We start from the raw sequence: 17,147 nt of genomic DNA on the forward strand, positions 1-17,147 counted from the left end.
TGGGGTCCATTTATACGTAGTCGAAACCCTGTGCTGAAAGACAACATCTGTAAACTCTTTGAAACCCACATAGATAATTTTACTATTTAACTCTCTAGATTTCTCTCCAGATACTATGATAGGAAACATATCTCTGATTCCATACAATCATTGCAAACCCACCCACCCCTCCTTCCCTGGTTACTCTAGCTCAGAGATTTTTGCCTGTATTATTTAAATCTGTTAACCTAATATAATATAAAATGATGGTTGCACAAACCTAATTACTCCTATATGATGCGAGGCAAACAGACTACGAATCCACCTGATAACCTCTCACAGATGGTTGCAGTGGCAAACGCAGGATTTTCAGAAGGGGGTTTCCAGAGGGGTGGAGCAAAGCACAGAGAAGGACACTTAGGTGACCCAGTATATGCCGGGTCAGTTAAAGTATCATAGATAGACCAAATGTATATAAATAATAATAATTTAAAAAAGATATACTGTATATATGTGTATACATATATATACACACACATACACATACACATATATATACACATAAGGGCGTCAACAGCAGTGCAGACCCCTGGGCATAGCAATGTATTTGGGCCCCTACCGATCCTCCAGCGGTAGGGGTGGGGGAAGCTTTGATGTCCCGCGGGTGGTAGGGGGTATTATATCAACCACTCAGCATGTAGGGCCTGGATCAGTAATTTCCACTAATTACCCCTTTACAGCACAGATAGTGGGAGATGGGGTGGGAGAAGGGGGCATTGGGCTGAATGTAGGGGCCCTGATACATAACTTCCAGGGTGGTAGAGGATGTTTAATATGCAGAGGAGGGGTGTATAGTGGAGTGGGCTCATTATTCATAATTTTCTGGTGGGAGGACAGCTTGCTTGACTACAGATATCTCCAGTTCCTGGAAATAGATTTCTTAGATTTTAATGGAATTAAAAACTAGAGAATCCCACCTACCAAATGATATTGGGGACTAGGGGATCAGAGTTCAGGAGGCAGAGCAATCTGCCAACGAGTATATAAAACGACATACCAGACAAGCTACTAGTGTCCATCAAAGGGGGAGAGTCCCAGCTTTTGGAATATACCCTCAAAACAACTCTAAGTCAAACAGAACCTGAAATATCTGACTGGGAATAACAATTAACAGGCTTGGATGGGGACCACTGCTTTGAAGTAAGATATCTCCGGTTCCCAAGGGCCGATTTTTACAATTCTTATACCCATGGAAAGAGGAGACCCTCAGCTTTCAGATGAGAACCATTGACCATTGGGGGTTTCTGGGTACTCAGAAACCCCCCCCTGCGTGCGTTACTGGGTTGGACACGGAGTAAAGACCCTCAGCTTTCAGATGAGAACCATTGACCATTGGGGGTTTCTGGGTACTCAGAAACCCCCCCTGCGTGCGTTACTGGGTTGGACACGGAGTAAAGGAACTATGGAGAGAGCTGGGATTCACCCCCCCCCAGACCTAATCTATAAAATACCTACGGGATTTACCTCCCCCCCTTCTTGCCTCCTCTAAACCAGCTCTTTTTTTTTTACCAACATTCCCATGTAAACGGCTGCTCACACCACACTGAATAAACATATAAAAAAAAAAAAAAAAAAAAAAAGGGGGTCAGCCTGGGAATGTCCCTGCATGATCCTGGGACCATATTCCTGGGTAAATCCCTGCATTTTCTGTTGTGAAAGGGGTATTATTTCAAACAGCCGTGACCTGCAGTGCTCTGAATACAGCCGGGCAGCCCCCTGCTCTCTGCCCAGCTGTCAATGACTGTCACCCCTGCAGCTTCCACTCCAATTCTTCTCCCTGCTTTCACCTCAGCCCGCCCCCCCTTTAATCATGTGGTGCCGGCGCCCGGCGTGCTCCCCCAACGTCACACACAACAACAGCGCGCACAATATTTCAAATGGCCACTTGGCTAAAGGGGACACCAGGAGGGGAGTGGGAGCGTGCTCTGCGCTGCGCTCTGCTTCTCTCCCCATAGAAGCAGCTGCACTGCTCTCCATCTCTCCCTGCAGCAGCAGCGAAGGCTCATATAAAAATTTACAGTAAGTGGCACTTTTGGGGGCATAGCTTAAGGGACGCTACAAGTGGCGGTATGTGGGGGCATTACGCATAATGTGTGGCTTAATGTGTAAAGGGCATTACGGTGTGCAGCATCATGTGTAAGGGGCATTATGTGTGTAGCATCATGTGTAAGGGGCATTATGTGTGCAGCATCATGTGTAATGGGCACTATGGTGTGCGGCATCATGTGTTATGAGTACTATGGCGCCATCAAGCAAGAACCCCCTAGCAATGAGCACGTAGGTAAGCAGCACTTATGTGGCAAATATGTAATGGGCATTATGGTTTGTTATATAGTATGTAATGGGCATCATGATGGGTGGCACAATGTGTAATGGGCATTATGGTGTGTGGCCTTATGTGTAATTGGCATTTCGGCGTGTGGCTTTATGTGTAATGGGTATTTTACGGAGTTTGCTAAAATGTGTAATGGGCATTACTGTGTATGGTCTAAAGTGTAATACCAAACCCCTTTTTGTGATCCCATGAGGCCACACACCCTTTTTGCCTATGAGTACAGATCCGTACTATATAGTCTTGTCTGACAAGGCAATGGGGCAGATGTATTAAGCCTTAACAAGAGATAAATGTAAGGGTGATAAGGAGAGATAAATGTCCAGCCAATCACCTGCTAACTGCCATGTTGCAGGCTGTGTTTGAAAAAAGTCAGTAAGGAGCTGATTGGCTGGACGTTCATCAGAAAGTGAAAGAATCAGAAAGTGAGAGATTTGGTAAGAAATCTCTATTTTTTTTAAATCGACAATCATTTACACTGCAAAACCAGTTTGATTTTGCAGTATAAATGATTGCCTCTTTAAAAAAACTGGAGATTTCTGTTTCGTCCTGGAAATGTTGGGGGGGGGGGGGGGGTTGTGTGCAGCTGCTTACCTGCAGCCATTGTCATACTGGTCAAAGCCGCGGCCGGTCGCGGCCACATTTAGGGCCAGATTCTCTAAGCTTCACAAGTGATAAAATAGAGAGTGATAAACAGCCAGCCAATCAGCTCCTACCTGCCATGTCACAGACTGTGTTTGAAAAATGTCAGACAGGAGCTGATTGGCTAGCTGTTTATCACTCTCCCTTTTATCACTTTTGAAGCTTAGAGAATCTGGCCCTTAGTGTGGGAAGGACAGGACCCTGCAACCGGGTCAACAGGTGAGTATGAAACTGTAAAAATGTTTAAAAATACGGTACTTGTTTCCTAGCACGGCCACACCGATTTGCATCGGGGGTGATCGTGTCGGAAAAATCGCGTCGGTCGCATCGCATGCGACCAAATCGCATGCGATGCGACTGACGCGATCGACCCGATTTTTACATTGAATCAAATGTGAATAGGGTCCCTGGGACTCTATTTTACATTGGATTCAATGTAAAGTATTCCCCTGACCCCCAATTTTACCCTCTCAATGCCACCCCACGATTGAAGCCAACCCAAAGCGTGGTGAGCGCAGCGAGCCCGTGAGGGGCGGCGGTGCGCATCCTCCGACCTTTTCATACCCCTACTATCCACATCGGCGTGGAGTTGAGAATATAAAGTGTGGCGAGCGCAGCGAGCCACCGAGCCCGAAGCGTGGCGAGCACAGCGTGCCACGCGAGGGGACGCGTATAACTTCACAGGTATACGCGTCCGCTCGCCACACTTCGGGCTCGGTGGCTCGCTGCGCTCGCCACACTTTATATTCTCAACTCCACGCCGACGTGGATAGTAGGGGTATGAAAAGGTCGGAGGACGCGCACCGCCGCCCCTCGCGGGCTCGCTGCACTCGCCACGCTTCAGGTTGGCGTCAATCGTGGGGTGACGCTCACAATGGGGTTGCGTAACCCATGACGGGGCCATATACAATGTGAAATGGGTCATATTGGCTCATTTCACATTGTTTCCTATGTGAGATGGACTTAAGTCCATCTCATCTTGTGCCATTATAATGGCACAAGACCGACGCGATGCTCCCAATTTCAATGTTAAAAATATTTTAACATTGAAGCCTATGGCAAAATCGTGGGCATTGCGTCGGTCGCGTCGGGGGGCCATGTTAATGCACGCGACCGACGCGATGCCCCCGATTTTGCCTTTGCCGGCAAAATGGACCTGATTTCAAAGGAAATCGGGTCCATCGCGGGCATCGTGTACCTTAAGTTTAGGGTACACGATGCCCGCGATTGTGGCCGTTCTAGGAAACAAGTACCAAAAATACAGAATAATCCGTTATCCAAAATGTTTCTGGTCCCAAGTATTTTCGATAAGGGAAACTCAACCTGTAATTAAATTATTGACCTATTAGTTATTAGTTAATTTGGTACTTGTTTCCTAGCACGGCCACACCGATCATGATCTTGGGCATCGCAGGTAAAAAATCGCGTCGGTCGCATCGCATGCGGGCTATAAAATCGCATGCGATGCGACCGACGCGATGCCCGCGATTTCCCATAGGGAACAATGTTAAATGCCTCAATTTACCCAAATCATCATAGGGAACAATGTTAAATGGGCCAGAAACCCCCCAAAACACCCCTGAACAGTGAAATGGCCCCCCCCCAAATTAGTTAACGCCACCCCACGATCAACGTGAACCCGAAGCGTGGCGAGCGGCGGCGGTACGCGTCCTCCGACCTTTTCATACCCCCACTATCCACATCGGCATGGAGTTGAGAATAGAATAGTGTGGCGAGCGCAGCGAGCCCGAAGCGTGGCGAGCCCCGCGAAGGGACGCGGATACCTGTGAAGCCTGCGAAGGGACGCGTTTACCTGTGAAGGTATCCGCGTCCCCTCGCGGGGCACGCTGCGCTCGCCACACTATTCTATTCTCAACTCCACGCCGACGTGGATAGTGAGGGTATGAAAAGGTCGGAGGACGCGTACCGCCGCCCCTCGCGGGCACGCTGCGCTCGCCACGCTTCGGGTTCACGTTGATCGTGGGGTGGCGTTAACTAATTTGGGGGGCCATTTCACTGTTCAGGGGTGTTTTGGGGGGTTTCTGGCCCATTTAACATTGTTCCCTATGATGATTTGGGTAAATTGAGGCATTTAACATTGTTCCCTATGGGAAATCGCGGGCATCGCGTCTGGACCATTTAAGCCTTTTTTAGCCGCCTGCGATGCAACCGACGCGATTTTGACTTTTTTCAATGCATTTCAATGGGAAATTGTGTGCATCGCGTCGGTCGTATCGCAGGCCACTAAAAATTACCCGCGATGCCCGCGATTGTGACCGTGCTAGGAAACAAGTACCGTTAATTTTATTAGTCGATTTTATATGTTGGTCTATTGTTCTTTGCTACTTTTTGTGGATGTTGTTAACAGCAGCTCTTAACTCGTATCAGGGTGTGGCACGTGATAATTACAATGCTTGATTAAATAAAACAAATGAAATATTATTAGTTCTGGCAGAGTGACGTGCAGTATGTGCAGCCAACTAAAATACTTTTGTGTGTAACTTTGTACACTGTCAGCAGATGGCGCCAAATCCCAATTGATGATGACACATCTACAGAATTTTTCTTCAACTAATGCTGCTTTCACATTGCAAAACCTGCTTAGAACCTGTATTTAAAACGTTTCTTAAAATGTGTCAGAGCAAGTTAAACCCCTTTCACATCGCATGTTGTAAATGGTATATTACCGTTTAATTACTGTTTTTGTACCTTTCACATTGAACCCATTTCACCCATAGAAAACTGTGGGCAGTGGCATCATGCAGGGATCCACTCTATACACTTCTGTGGCTTCAGTGGTGTAAGCTCTGCTGGCCAGTGGCAAGAAATAGTTTGGTGCACCCCCCCCCCCCCCGTATATACCGTGGTAGCTGACAGAGGACCAGGTAGCAGTGAGCACTGAGCTGTCCCGCTCCATGCATATCTTATGAGCGGGACCCAGCGCAGTGCATATTTAATGAGCTGGTCCACGCCCCCTGCATATGTAATGAGCGGGTACCGCTCTGTGCTGCTCAGTGCATATTTAATGAGCGGATCCCCGCCTCGTGTATATGTAATGATAAGGACACAAGTGTCTGTCAACTCTTCCTTTTTGACCTTTTCAGTGACACATTGATATGTTTCAGAAATATAATTATTTTATTATTTGACTACATTATCTGTAATACCCCTTTCAGACAGAAAAATAATTTTCCAGCGCAAGTCAGGTCAACTTTCTGTCTGAATTGGTAAACCCGTGTTGAGGATTCCGGAACTTCGACCCAGGTAATTACTTGGTCCAACACAAGTCTGAAAGCAGGAGACCCAGGTTTTTCAAGCCGGGTCACAGTAAATGGTGGTGACTGGAGGAGCTGGTGGGACACTTGCTGATTGGCTGAGCAAGTGGGACTTTCTGATTGGATGAGCGGACAGGGCACTAGCGCTGGCGTCTGAGGTCATCAGGGAGCTGCAGAAGTCACAGCATGGTTAAGGAGGAGGAAATCAGAGACAGTCAAGGATGCCACAGTGTATCCCATAATGCAATGCAGTGAGCTGTCCAAACCCTCTTTTAATGACCTCATCTCTGTGTGGCAAAAAGAAAAAGTCTATTTCTTATGACACACAGTAAATTGCAGGGTTGAGCAGGGTTCTATGTGAAAGGGGTCGGCTTGGGAGTAACCCGGGTTAAAGGAGCTTGGACCTGGGTCAGATATGGGTGGAAATATCTGGAAAAAGCTGGGATTTGGGGATTTTTCTGTCTGAAAGTGGTATGAATGGATTTTTAATAATTTTCAATAAAAAAAATAAAGGTACACATGTGGCAGTATCCCTGGAGAGGCTACAATAAGTTTGTGATGGGAAATCCTGTAATAATGATCCTTTCAATCAGATGAGTGTGATGCCACCATAGCAGATTAACTCCTTGAGTGGTGGGTTTTGCTGGGGCAGGACAAACCTACCAGGGCAGGTTTGTCCTGCTCCAGCAAAACCCACCACAGGAATTTGTAGGCTTCCCCCCTCACCTCTGCTCCGGCGTTAGTACGCCAGAGCTTCCATGCCACCGCCTGAGCGCTCCCGAGCCGCTCCGACCACCCCCGAGCCTGCCGCCGACGTCACTGTAAAATGAGTGACGGGCGGCTAGTGGGACGGGCGGCTAGCGGGCGGGCGGCAGGGGATCGCCGGACCAAAAGTGATGGCGAGGACTGGGGGGACGGGGACAAGGTTTGTGGCGGGGGGTGGGCACTAGAGGTACTGCGCCAGTGGCACGCACCTATTGTATGTTAGTGGTATGCCCGGAGATTTTCCGGGACAGCCCGCTGCGGCAGCGCAGCTGAGCCCGGAAAATCTCCGGGCATACCACTTAAGTGGTTAAGGGACATTTACAAATGTCCGCAATGTGCAAACTAGAACCAATGAACAGTATAGTCATAGTGTCCTACCTGACCCTCTCCTTCCAGGAGAAAATGCTCTGTTCCTGGACTTCACTGGTAATGTATGATTGCCATCACCATAGGCAAACGCAGGGGGGTTTCTGGTTGCACGGAAACCTCCCTCTTCTTGGCAAGTGCCTTAAATTGTGACAACAATAGCTGGTATATAATATGATCAATAGAGCGGCCACCACATCATACAGTGTATAGGACAGAGCAGAGCTGCTGTACATGCCCAGTGTACCAGCTTCTTCTACCACATTTACTGTATTTGGCGGTCTGAGCCCTCAAACATCGCAATGGATCAGAGCGTAGCTGCCAGGAGGAAGAGACAGGAGCCTTACCATGAAGTGGGAGATTGTGAGCTTAGGAAGTGCAGTACTGGTTCTATTATGTTTGTGTATTTATTTATTTATTATATGTTTAACCTTTTCCTGACCACTTATCATATTTAAATGTTTTAAAGAGACTTTACTATAGACCATCTGTACTGTTAAATATCAATACTGTATTCCATATAGTATCCCGTGTATAAAAATACCAATTTTCGGGGCTGTTACTGCTCCCCCAGACTCCCATACTTACTCCAGTGGGATATTTTGGATTACACTTGGAAACCCCCCTCTACAAATCCTGCGTTTGCCACTGATCACCTGTGGTGAAACACCTTTCTTATCAAATACCTATCTCCCCACAGGTGATGGCAATCTTACATTACCAGGGAAGTCCAGGCACAGAGCATTGTCCCCCTGAAGGAGAGGGTCAGGTCGGCAAGTATGAGTATAGTTTTATAGGCTAGGCCATTAGTACATAGGGCCCGATTCAGGGCCATTCGCTGGCTTGCAAATTTTCTGGCAATCGATGGTGCTGCTGACGGCTGCACATATGATTTATCTTATGAGCAGCATGTCCCACCTCCAACCTGATGCGCACGAGACCGTACATTGGGTTGGGGCGGATGTCAAACACATGCGATTTGGCCCGAGTTCACCCAATTTCTCAGCCCAATCTGTTGGAATCTGGTGAAATAAACCAGATACACTAATGTATGGATTAGATTAGTGTATGGATTTAGATTAGGGTGAGGTGTGTTCAAACTCAAATCTAAATTGCAGCGTAAGAATAAAGCAGCCAATATTTACCCTGCACAGAAACCAAATAACTCACCCAAATGTAACTCATACCTCAGGTTCTATTCTCCCTCTATGGGGGTCGTGAACCCCCACAAGGGAAAAATAGCCCCTGTAAGTCGGCATCCCTTTTATCGTGCTTTTAACAGTCAGGATTCCAACGTCAGTCTACTGACCGTCGGAATCCCGACTGCCAGGAGGCCATCTGGCACCGCTGCCACTATTATCCAATGCTGTGCATTGAAAGTTGCACCATCAAGTGGACATCAGCTGCACCACCAGACATTAGAACAACTCTACTGTTATTAGACAGCAGTAGATCAACAATGACAAAAGGTCGACACAAGCAAAAGTTCAAAATGGAAACTGCCGACATGAGTATTTCACAATTTTTGGATGTTTTCATGGACATTGGGGGGGCCCATGTGATCAGGTGTCGACATTGACATCCCAAAAACCTGAAAATTCCATGTTGACCTTTTCACGTGTCCACCTTTTTTATGTTAAACTTTTGCTTGTGTCCACCTTTTCTATGTTAAACTTTTGCTTGTGTCCACCTTTTGACAATTTTGATCTACTGCACCGCCTGCTGCCTCACCATCGAATGATTGCTAAGGTGCTCGCAGATCTAAGACACCTTTCTGCTGTCTTAGATCTGCGGTGCCCCTGTACCGGAAAAGGGGTGGGCAGCTCACATTCGGGGACATCAGCTGCCTGCCCCCAGCGCCTACGTCACCGGTGAATCACCATGGGAACACCCAGCAAATGCTGGGCATTCCGAACCTCTTTCGCTCCTCCTATCCTGTCTCCCCTACCCCTCCATCTGTTCCCATCCGTTCCTACTTATTCTGTTGTCTTTCGTTCGTCCACCCACCTCCTTTTAGTCTGTTAACTCTTATGAGTAGGGCCCTCCTTCCTCAAGTACTCACCCTACCTTATTACCTCACCAGTGCTCCTGCCTTGTTCTTCCCTTCCTCTACTTCATCTTCAGTCTCCTCAACAATTTCGACACCTACTTCAGAACTGATGCTGATTTTAGTTCTACCAGCTATACCCCTATTTATGCTGTATGTTATCAACACACCCTGTACGTTACCTTGTCATTTGTTTTTTTGTTTGCTATGTACGGCGCTGCGGACACTTTGTGGCGCCTTATAAATAAACAAACGACTACTACCTTCCCATGGGCAGTACGGATGGTGTAATGGTTAGCATTACTGCCTCACAGCACTGAGGTCATGGGTTCAATACCCACCATGGCCCTAACTGTGCGGAGTTTGTATATTCTCCCCGTACTTGCGTGGGTTTCCTCCGGGTACTCTGGTTTCCTCCCACAATCCAAAAATATACTGCTAGGCTAATTTGGCTCCCAACAAAATTAACCCTAGAATGTCTTTGTGCGCGTGTACATGTGGTAGGAAATATAGATTGTAAGCTCCACTGGGGCAGGGACTGATGTGAATGGTCAAATATTCTCTGTAAAGCGCTGCGGAATCTGTGTGCGCTATATAAGAAACTGCTAATAAATAATAAATAAATAATAAGTAAGACCACGGCCCTCCGACATTGTAAATAACTGCTGCCGTTTGCGCAGTAAACTTGCACATGCGCACAAATGAAGTTGGAGAGAGATAAAGTGTTAGCTATTAAACAGTCAGTTCTAACAGATGTGTACAAGCTGTAGTTGAAAAATGGCAGTTGGGAGCTTATTGGAAGGTTCTTTGGGTTCTATGTTCTAAGCCTTGCAGAAAGATAAAATGGATGGAGTACCAACCAACCATCTCCTTAATGTAGTTTGTAAAACAAAGCCTGGTTGGCTGGTACTTTACCTCCACTTTATATCTCTTAGTACATATACTGTACCACTTTATCTCTCCCCAAGCGTTGATACATCTCCCCATGTATGTTCCTTATAAATGCAGCAACTATACAACCACATCACCACAGTCCATATTTTTAGTCCTATCACCAACCACAAGGGTACGTGCTTGGATGGAGGAATAGTGTGGGAATATTTATTTGGTCCCGTTTCCAAAACTTGATTGCCATAAATGAAATATTTTACACCTGACCCACGAGTGTGTGCCTGACGCATATCAACCACCGCTGCCACGTGGTTGTGTGCCTAATCCATATCAACCACTGCTGACCCATGAGTGTGTGCCAGATGCATATCAACCACCGCTGACCCACGAGTGTGTGCCTGATGCATATCAACCACCGTTGAACTACGAGGGTGTGCCTGATGCATATCAACCACCACTGAACCATGAGTGTGTGCCTGATGCATATCAACCACCGCTGACTCATGAGTGTGTGCCTGATGCATATCAACAACAGCTGCCACGTGGTTGTGTGCCTGATGCATATCAACCACTGCTGACCCACGCGTGTGTGCCTGACGCAAAACAACCACCACTGACCCATGAGTGTGCGCCTGACGCATATCAACCACCGCTGACCCACGAGTGTGTGCCTGATGCATATCAACCACAGCTGCCACGTGGTGTGTGCCTGATGCATATCAACCACCGCTGACCCACGAGTGTGTGCCTGACGCGAAACAACCACCGCTGACCCATGAGTGTGTGCCTGATGCATAACAGCCACCGCTGAACCATGAGTGTGTGCCTGATGCATATCAACCACCACTGACCCACGAGTGTGTGCCTGATGCATATCAACCACAGCTGCCATGTGGTGTGTGCCTGATGCATATCAACCACCGCTGACCCACGAGTGTGTGCCTGACGCGAAACAACCACCGCTGACCCACGAGTGTGTGCCTGATGCAAAGCAACCACCGCTGACTCATGAGTGTGTGCCTGATGCATATCAACAACCGCTGAACCATGAGTGTGTGCCTGATGCATATCAACCACCGCTGACTCATGAGTGTGTGCCTGATGCATATCAACAACAGCTGCCATGTGGTTGTTTGCCTGATGCATATCAACCACCGCTGACCCACGAGTGTGTGCCTGATGCGAAACAACCACCGCTGACCTACGAGTGTGTGCCTGATGCGAAACAACCACCGCTGACCCACGAGTGTGTGCCTGATGCAAAACAACCACCGCTGACTCATGAGTGTGTGCCTGATGCATATCAACAACCGTTGAACCATGAGTGTGTGCCTGACGCATATCAACCACCGCTGACTCATGAGTGTGTGCCTGACGCATATCAACCACCGCTGACTCATGAGTGTGTGCCTGTTTCAGTCACTACATTCGCTACAATTATTACAGAGCAGAATGGATATTACAGCAGTGATGTTATGCAAAGTGCATAAATAGGTTAGAAACGTCTTTACTGATGGACACGGAAACTGAGCAAATGCCGCGTTAGATGCGTAACACGTGTGGTTCATTGCTTGTTGATGTTTGCGGCTCTCATCCTGAAGAGCAGGTAAGACATGATGATCTATATTATTATAGGCAGCAATCAATTGACTTATTGTCAGATAATTATGCAACAGATAAATAAACACATTTCTTACTATAGAAAACATAAAACACTATTTGCCCAAGAAATCTTTTGGAAAAGAAAAATCCTCAAAATAAAAAAGTATCTAATTTGCTTGTTGCAAGATTATTATATTCATTTACAAGGGGGGGGGGGGGGGGGGGACGACGACGACAATGTTCTACATGATCTCTCTCCACTTTACTTTACTCCAAGGCTCAGTACATCTGCCCCTCTGTGTGATCAAAGCTTGTTCATGTCTCCTTGTGTAGTAGAGTGGACCATTTATATTTTTAGAATACAAGAATGTTAAATACAAAACTTTATTCAAGTTTATCAAAGGTGAAAGATGTATTTTCTATAATAAAAGACTAACCTTGATGGCGCACCAGCAGCCACTAGATGGCGTCCTACAGAGGACCGTCCAGGCATACACATACACACACCAAACCCCCACCTTCACACCTCAGCATAACAGGGTCCAAATAGCTCCATTATTTTGTTTCAAATATTATGCATTAATAGTCATGGTCAGTACCTTTTGGGGGGGAGGGGGTTGCAGCTGGCCGCAGCCAGAGGTGCCGATTTTTTTTTGCTGGTGGGGGCTCAAGCCAAAAATATAGAGGAGTGGCTTCATGGGGAAGGGGTGTGGCCACAAAATAATACCAATTTATATTACTGAGCACAGTTCTCTCCAAAATTCAAATTACGGCAACAGAGTTCCACATACATAAATGCCCCCACAGTGCAGGTACATAAATGCCCCCACAGTGCAGGTACTCCGCGGACAGAATACACTCTTTCTGGCATACTGTTTCCCAGGTGGCGGGTCTGGCGATGTGGGTGCTGCAGCCGCAAATAAGCAAGTTAATATGGCGGCCCAGCAGTGGGACTCGGTCCAGTGGGTGCTCAACAATTTCCATGGGTGCTCGGCCCCTTGAGCACCCACAGAATCGGCACCTATGGCCGCAGCCTCTGCGGAGGTGCCGCGATGCAGACACAACCCCCAGCCTAGCAACACCACCATTGCGCCCGCAATCACAGCTCCTCCTGGTCCCCACAGCCAAAATAGTTTCTGGCTCCCCCCGACTGTTATAGTCGCCAAAGGCATTCGCACTGCTGCCCTGCACATGTGCACATACACGCACGCGCAGAGCCGCACCATCAGTCCCTGGCGTGAATACCCCGGTTACCGATTCAACAAGAATAACCCCCTACAGGTAGAAAAACAAATATATTGAAAGTTTTTTTTAATGTACTGAAGAATGAGAAAAATATTCATTTATGATGACTGTTGCACTTTAATATCTTTACTACAAACAGTTTTGCAGATCATAAAAGCATAAAAATAGACCAAAAATAAATATTGTTTTAGTGTCACACGTTTACAAAAACATTGCTCAGCCCTTATAAATTGTGCAACAGGACATAGGGCCTGATTCACGTTTGTAAGTAAATAAACGCCAGTAACTTTGTGACTGGAACAAACCACGTGGCTATGCAAGAAGAACAAATACATTTATATATTTTCTGTGCTGGGTAAATACTGGCTGCTTTTGCATGTAGCCCACAAATGTTAGACAGCTTTTTTTGTTTTTACACTGCAATTTAGATTTAAGTTTGAACACACCCCCTACCAGTGGGTATGCACTGCGTGTTATGCGCCTGGTTGAGCAGATCGGCCCGGTATATCGACTACATAGCTCACTGTGTACACTCAATATGCGTGGTCCCATGGTGGCTTCTGAAGTTGCTTGTTTTGATGATCTGCACATCAAAACAACATCGTTTGTGGTTTGGTGCCTATCACGCAGTGTTTACGGCAAACTAGACGGCAAATGATATGTCAGACTTATTCAATGTCACCTACATGCCTTTTCTTAGAATTGAGTAGCATGAAGGTTGTTCTAGTGTGTACAGGAGCAAGCATATATTGCATGTGCCAAATTATATAAAATATTGTTTGTTCGTCAGCAAGATTGTTGTGTGTGTAATATCAATTAGGTTGGTTCTGAGCTCAAGGGAAACGGGAAGTAAAAACAAGTTAGGCTGTACACCTGTCCAATTGTAATACAGGCGTCCTAAGGCGAGCTCAGGGAGGACAGAAACCACTTATACACCTTTCACACCAGAAGCAAATTACCGGGTTAAAGCTTTTCAACCCGGGTATTTGCTGAAAACCCAGATTTTTCTTTGGTGAGAAAGGGTCAACATGGGTCTTAAATCCCGACCCTCCGACCCTGCTCTTGACCAGTAATTTGCGGGTGGTGTGAATTGGGGTGAGGCGGCACCTGGCAAAATGACCCGACACTCAAAAATGCCAGGTAATTGCCAGGTGGCCGGTGGGAAAGGGGAATTTGGGAGAAGAAGGGACTAAGCTCCAGTGTGTACCCAGCTTGACTTTTCTGCAAATGTCACCCAGGGTTGCCGACAGGTTAGCCCGGGTCCCGGTAAAATAGAACAGGCATGGTCACTGGGCAGGTGGGGCCTCCAGAGGGGGTGTGGCCATACCCCAGTGAAAAAATAAAAGGAGAGGGAGAGAGTGGACAGGCTGCCACTGCAGCTGTCTCTTTTCCCAGCTCAGCACATGCCTCTGAGCAGCGTGTGCTGAGCTGGGGAGAGAGGCTGTGCTGCTGCGGAAGCCTGTCATCTCTCTCTCTCCTCTCTCTCCACTGTCTGGCTCCCAGCAATGGGGAAGGGGCGAGCGGGACCCATGCCCCTCCAGCTGACCCAGGCCCAGGTAAAAAGTACCCACCCCCTAACTTCTCGATGACACTGGCCCGACCTACAATACAGCATGGTTTTGCTCAGTTGCTTGGTTTTTTTTTGCTTTGCTTACAAACCTGAATGAGGCACTTTATGTCTCTGTCACCTCCACTGCAATCATTCCCAGCACACAGAGCCATCACTAAATGTTTATGGATAAAAAAAATGCATACAATTGTAGTCCGGGAAGTCCTTCGCCAAATACAGTATATACATATATTATATAGTAAATCAGAGAGGGATGCTCCTACTAGTATTGAACATATTGAGTTTTATTGACGCAAAAGATCAAAGATGACACCTGATGTTTCAATAAAACAAAGTAGGTTCTCAACTAAGTACTTCTGTGTGCTGTACTGTATACAGTACACAAATGCAGTACTGTATACAGTACACAAATGCAGTACTGTATACAGTACACAAATGCAGTACTGTATACAGTACACAAATGCAGTACTGTATACAGTAAACAAATGCAGTACTGTATACAGTATGTATTTTATACATAACTCCATGACCTGAAAGCTGACATATTTATCTTTTACAGTACTCTTTAAACATGACATGCGTTTTAATCATACCATGTATTACCTGAATCCCCAGAATTACACAATAGAATCTGGCACAATCTATACATATTAATTATCAATGGTGGAATTATGCCACTTTTCATAATCTCATTGGCAAGAAAAGGAATTTAAAAATAGTACAAATATTAATAGGTGGCATAGCTCCATTGTACAAAATACGGTAAACATGGTTTAAAGTATATTTACAGTTTATATATCACATCGTTCGCAGTTTGAAATGTATCTGCAGCTATAACTTCTGGACGGTGTTGGTTGGTTTTGCTAACATTGCAAATGCATGTTCCTGCTTGTACTGCTGCAACATGTGCGCTAGTTCTTGAACCAATTACATACTGTAATCTTTCTATACACCATCGCAATAAGAAAAGAGAGAGACTCTCCTCTGCTTTAAATGCATGTTATGTACTGCATGTGTACATACTGGCAAGATCAAGTCTCAGCTTTTTAAATTCTTCTGCAGCTCACAGAGAAAAGGTAAAACCTCAAGGAAATCTAACTGACCTTGTCAACCTATCATACAAGTAGTTAATGGTTTGTTCGTAAGACCCTAGTAACATTTTTCAGGACTTGTTTACACAATATCCTATCACAAAGTTAAATATTGAAAGCATCCCTAAACATTATTCCGGAGCTGAAGGCAGTCTTGGTCGGGGCTTGGAATCTGCATTTCCATTGGCTGCTGTATGAGAACACGCCTCCGTTCCGTTATTCCAAGAGGTTGATCTGTTGATTGAGTGTTTTCCACCGATATTTAACGAATTTTCAGTCTTTGTGTCTGCAAAAGAAACAAACTCGATTGTTGAAAGCGTATATAACACGGAGACGATGAAGGGTAAATGAAGAGGAAAGTTTTGTTAATATTTAGCCCAAGGGAAGATTTATCAAACATTCGGGAGTTAATGTGGATAAGATGCACATCACAATCAATCAGCTTATAACTGTCATTTTATAGACTGTGCAATATAAATGATAGATATAGGGAGCTTGGTTGCTAAGCGCAACATCACCACTTGATCCATCTCCCAAGTGAGAAAATCGGCTTATTGCACTGTTTGCGGCTTGACTAGAGTACAGTAAGTTAGGTATTTCATGAATAGACTGTTAGGTATGATGCTTGAGTATATAGTATAGTAGATACAGCAGAAAAAGTCCTCGGTGTAACATCTTACTGTATTCCAGGAATGTTTTTGAAACAGGGCTGGGGACAACTTCTTTTAGGGGACCTAAAATCTACAAAAAAATGTGAGAGAGGTTTAATGATGAGACCTCTCGTTTTCCACACATATAAGCATAAAAATTAGTATGTCACAAAAGGATATGGATCATTGGATCAAACTAATGTAGGTCAACATACAGTTAGTCGTCACCTTTAAAGTGCGTACACACAGATAGATTTGGCAAAAGATCCGGCCGTTCCCGACCGACTGAAACGCCTAATCGCTCAAATCGTTCCGTGTGTATGAGCGATATCGATGCCAATGCACGTACCCGCCGGTCGTTGGTAGGGTTCGATGATGCGTGCAGAAAGATCATAGACCAATCATTAGCGATGTGTACCAATCGTTTCATGCACGAAGAACGATTTGGTAAAGCTGAATGACTGGCTCCCACTCCCCTCCACCATCGTTAAAGATTAATCGTTCGCGTGTAATCGTTGGTACAATCGTTCACTATTTGACACCAAATCCTTTGTCCCGGAGTTCTGAGGAAATCGTTAACGAGATTGGATCGTTTGCTAAATCTTTTCGTGTTAGGTTGACTTGCCAAATGC

The 17,147-nt window shown here is 46.0% G+C and overlaps 1 protein-coding gene across 1 annotated transcript in view; it reads right to left on the minus strand.

Annotated features, from left to right (window-relative positions):
* Positions 1-13,258: 13,258 nt before the first annotated feature.
* LOC146042535 (cytoplasmic phosphatidylinositol transfer protein 1-like) overlaps positions 13,259-17,147 on the minus strand; it is a 146,880-nt gene continuing 142,991 nt past the window's right edge. Inside the window, exon 10 of the mRNA XM_083162587.1 lies at positions 13,259-16,151. Within this exon, the coding sequence (XP_083018713.1) occupies positions 15,997-16,151 (155 nt within the window). The 3' untranslated portion in view covers positions 13,259-15,996. The remainder of the gene's footprint in view (positions 16,152-17,147) is intronic.

The sequence above is a fragment of the Crinia signifera genome, chromosome 19, assembly GCF_055691185.1.
Source record: "Crinia signifera chromosome 19, ASM5569118v1, whole genome shotgun sequence".
NCBI classification, from domain to species: Eukaryota; Metazoa; Chordata; class Amphibia; order Anura; family Myobatrachidae; genus Crinia; species Crinia signifera.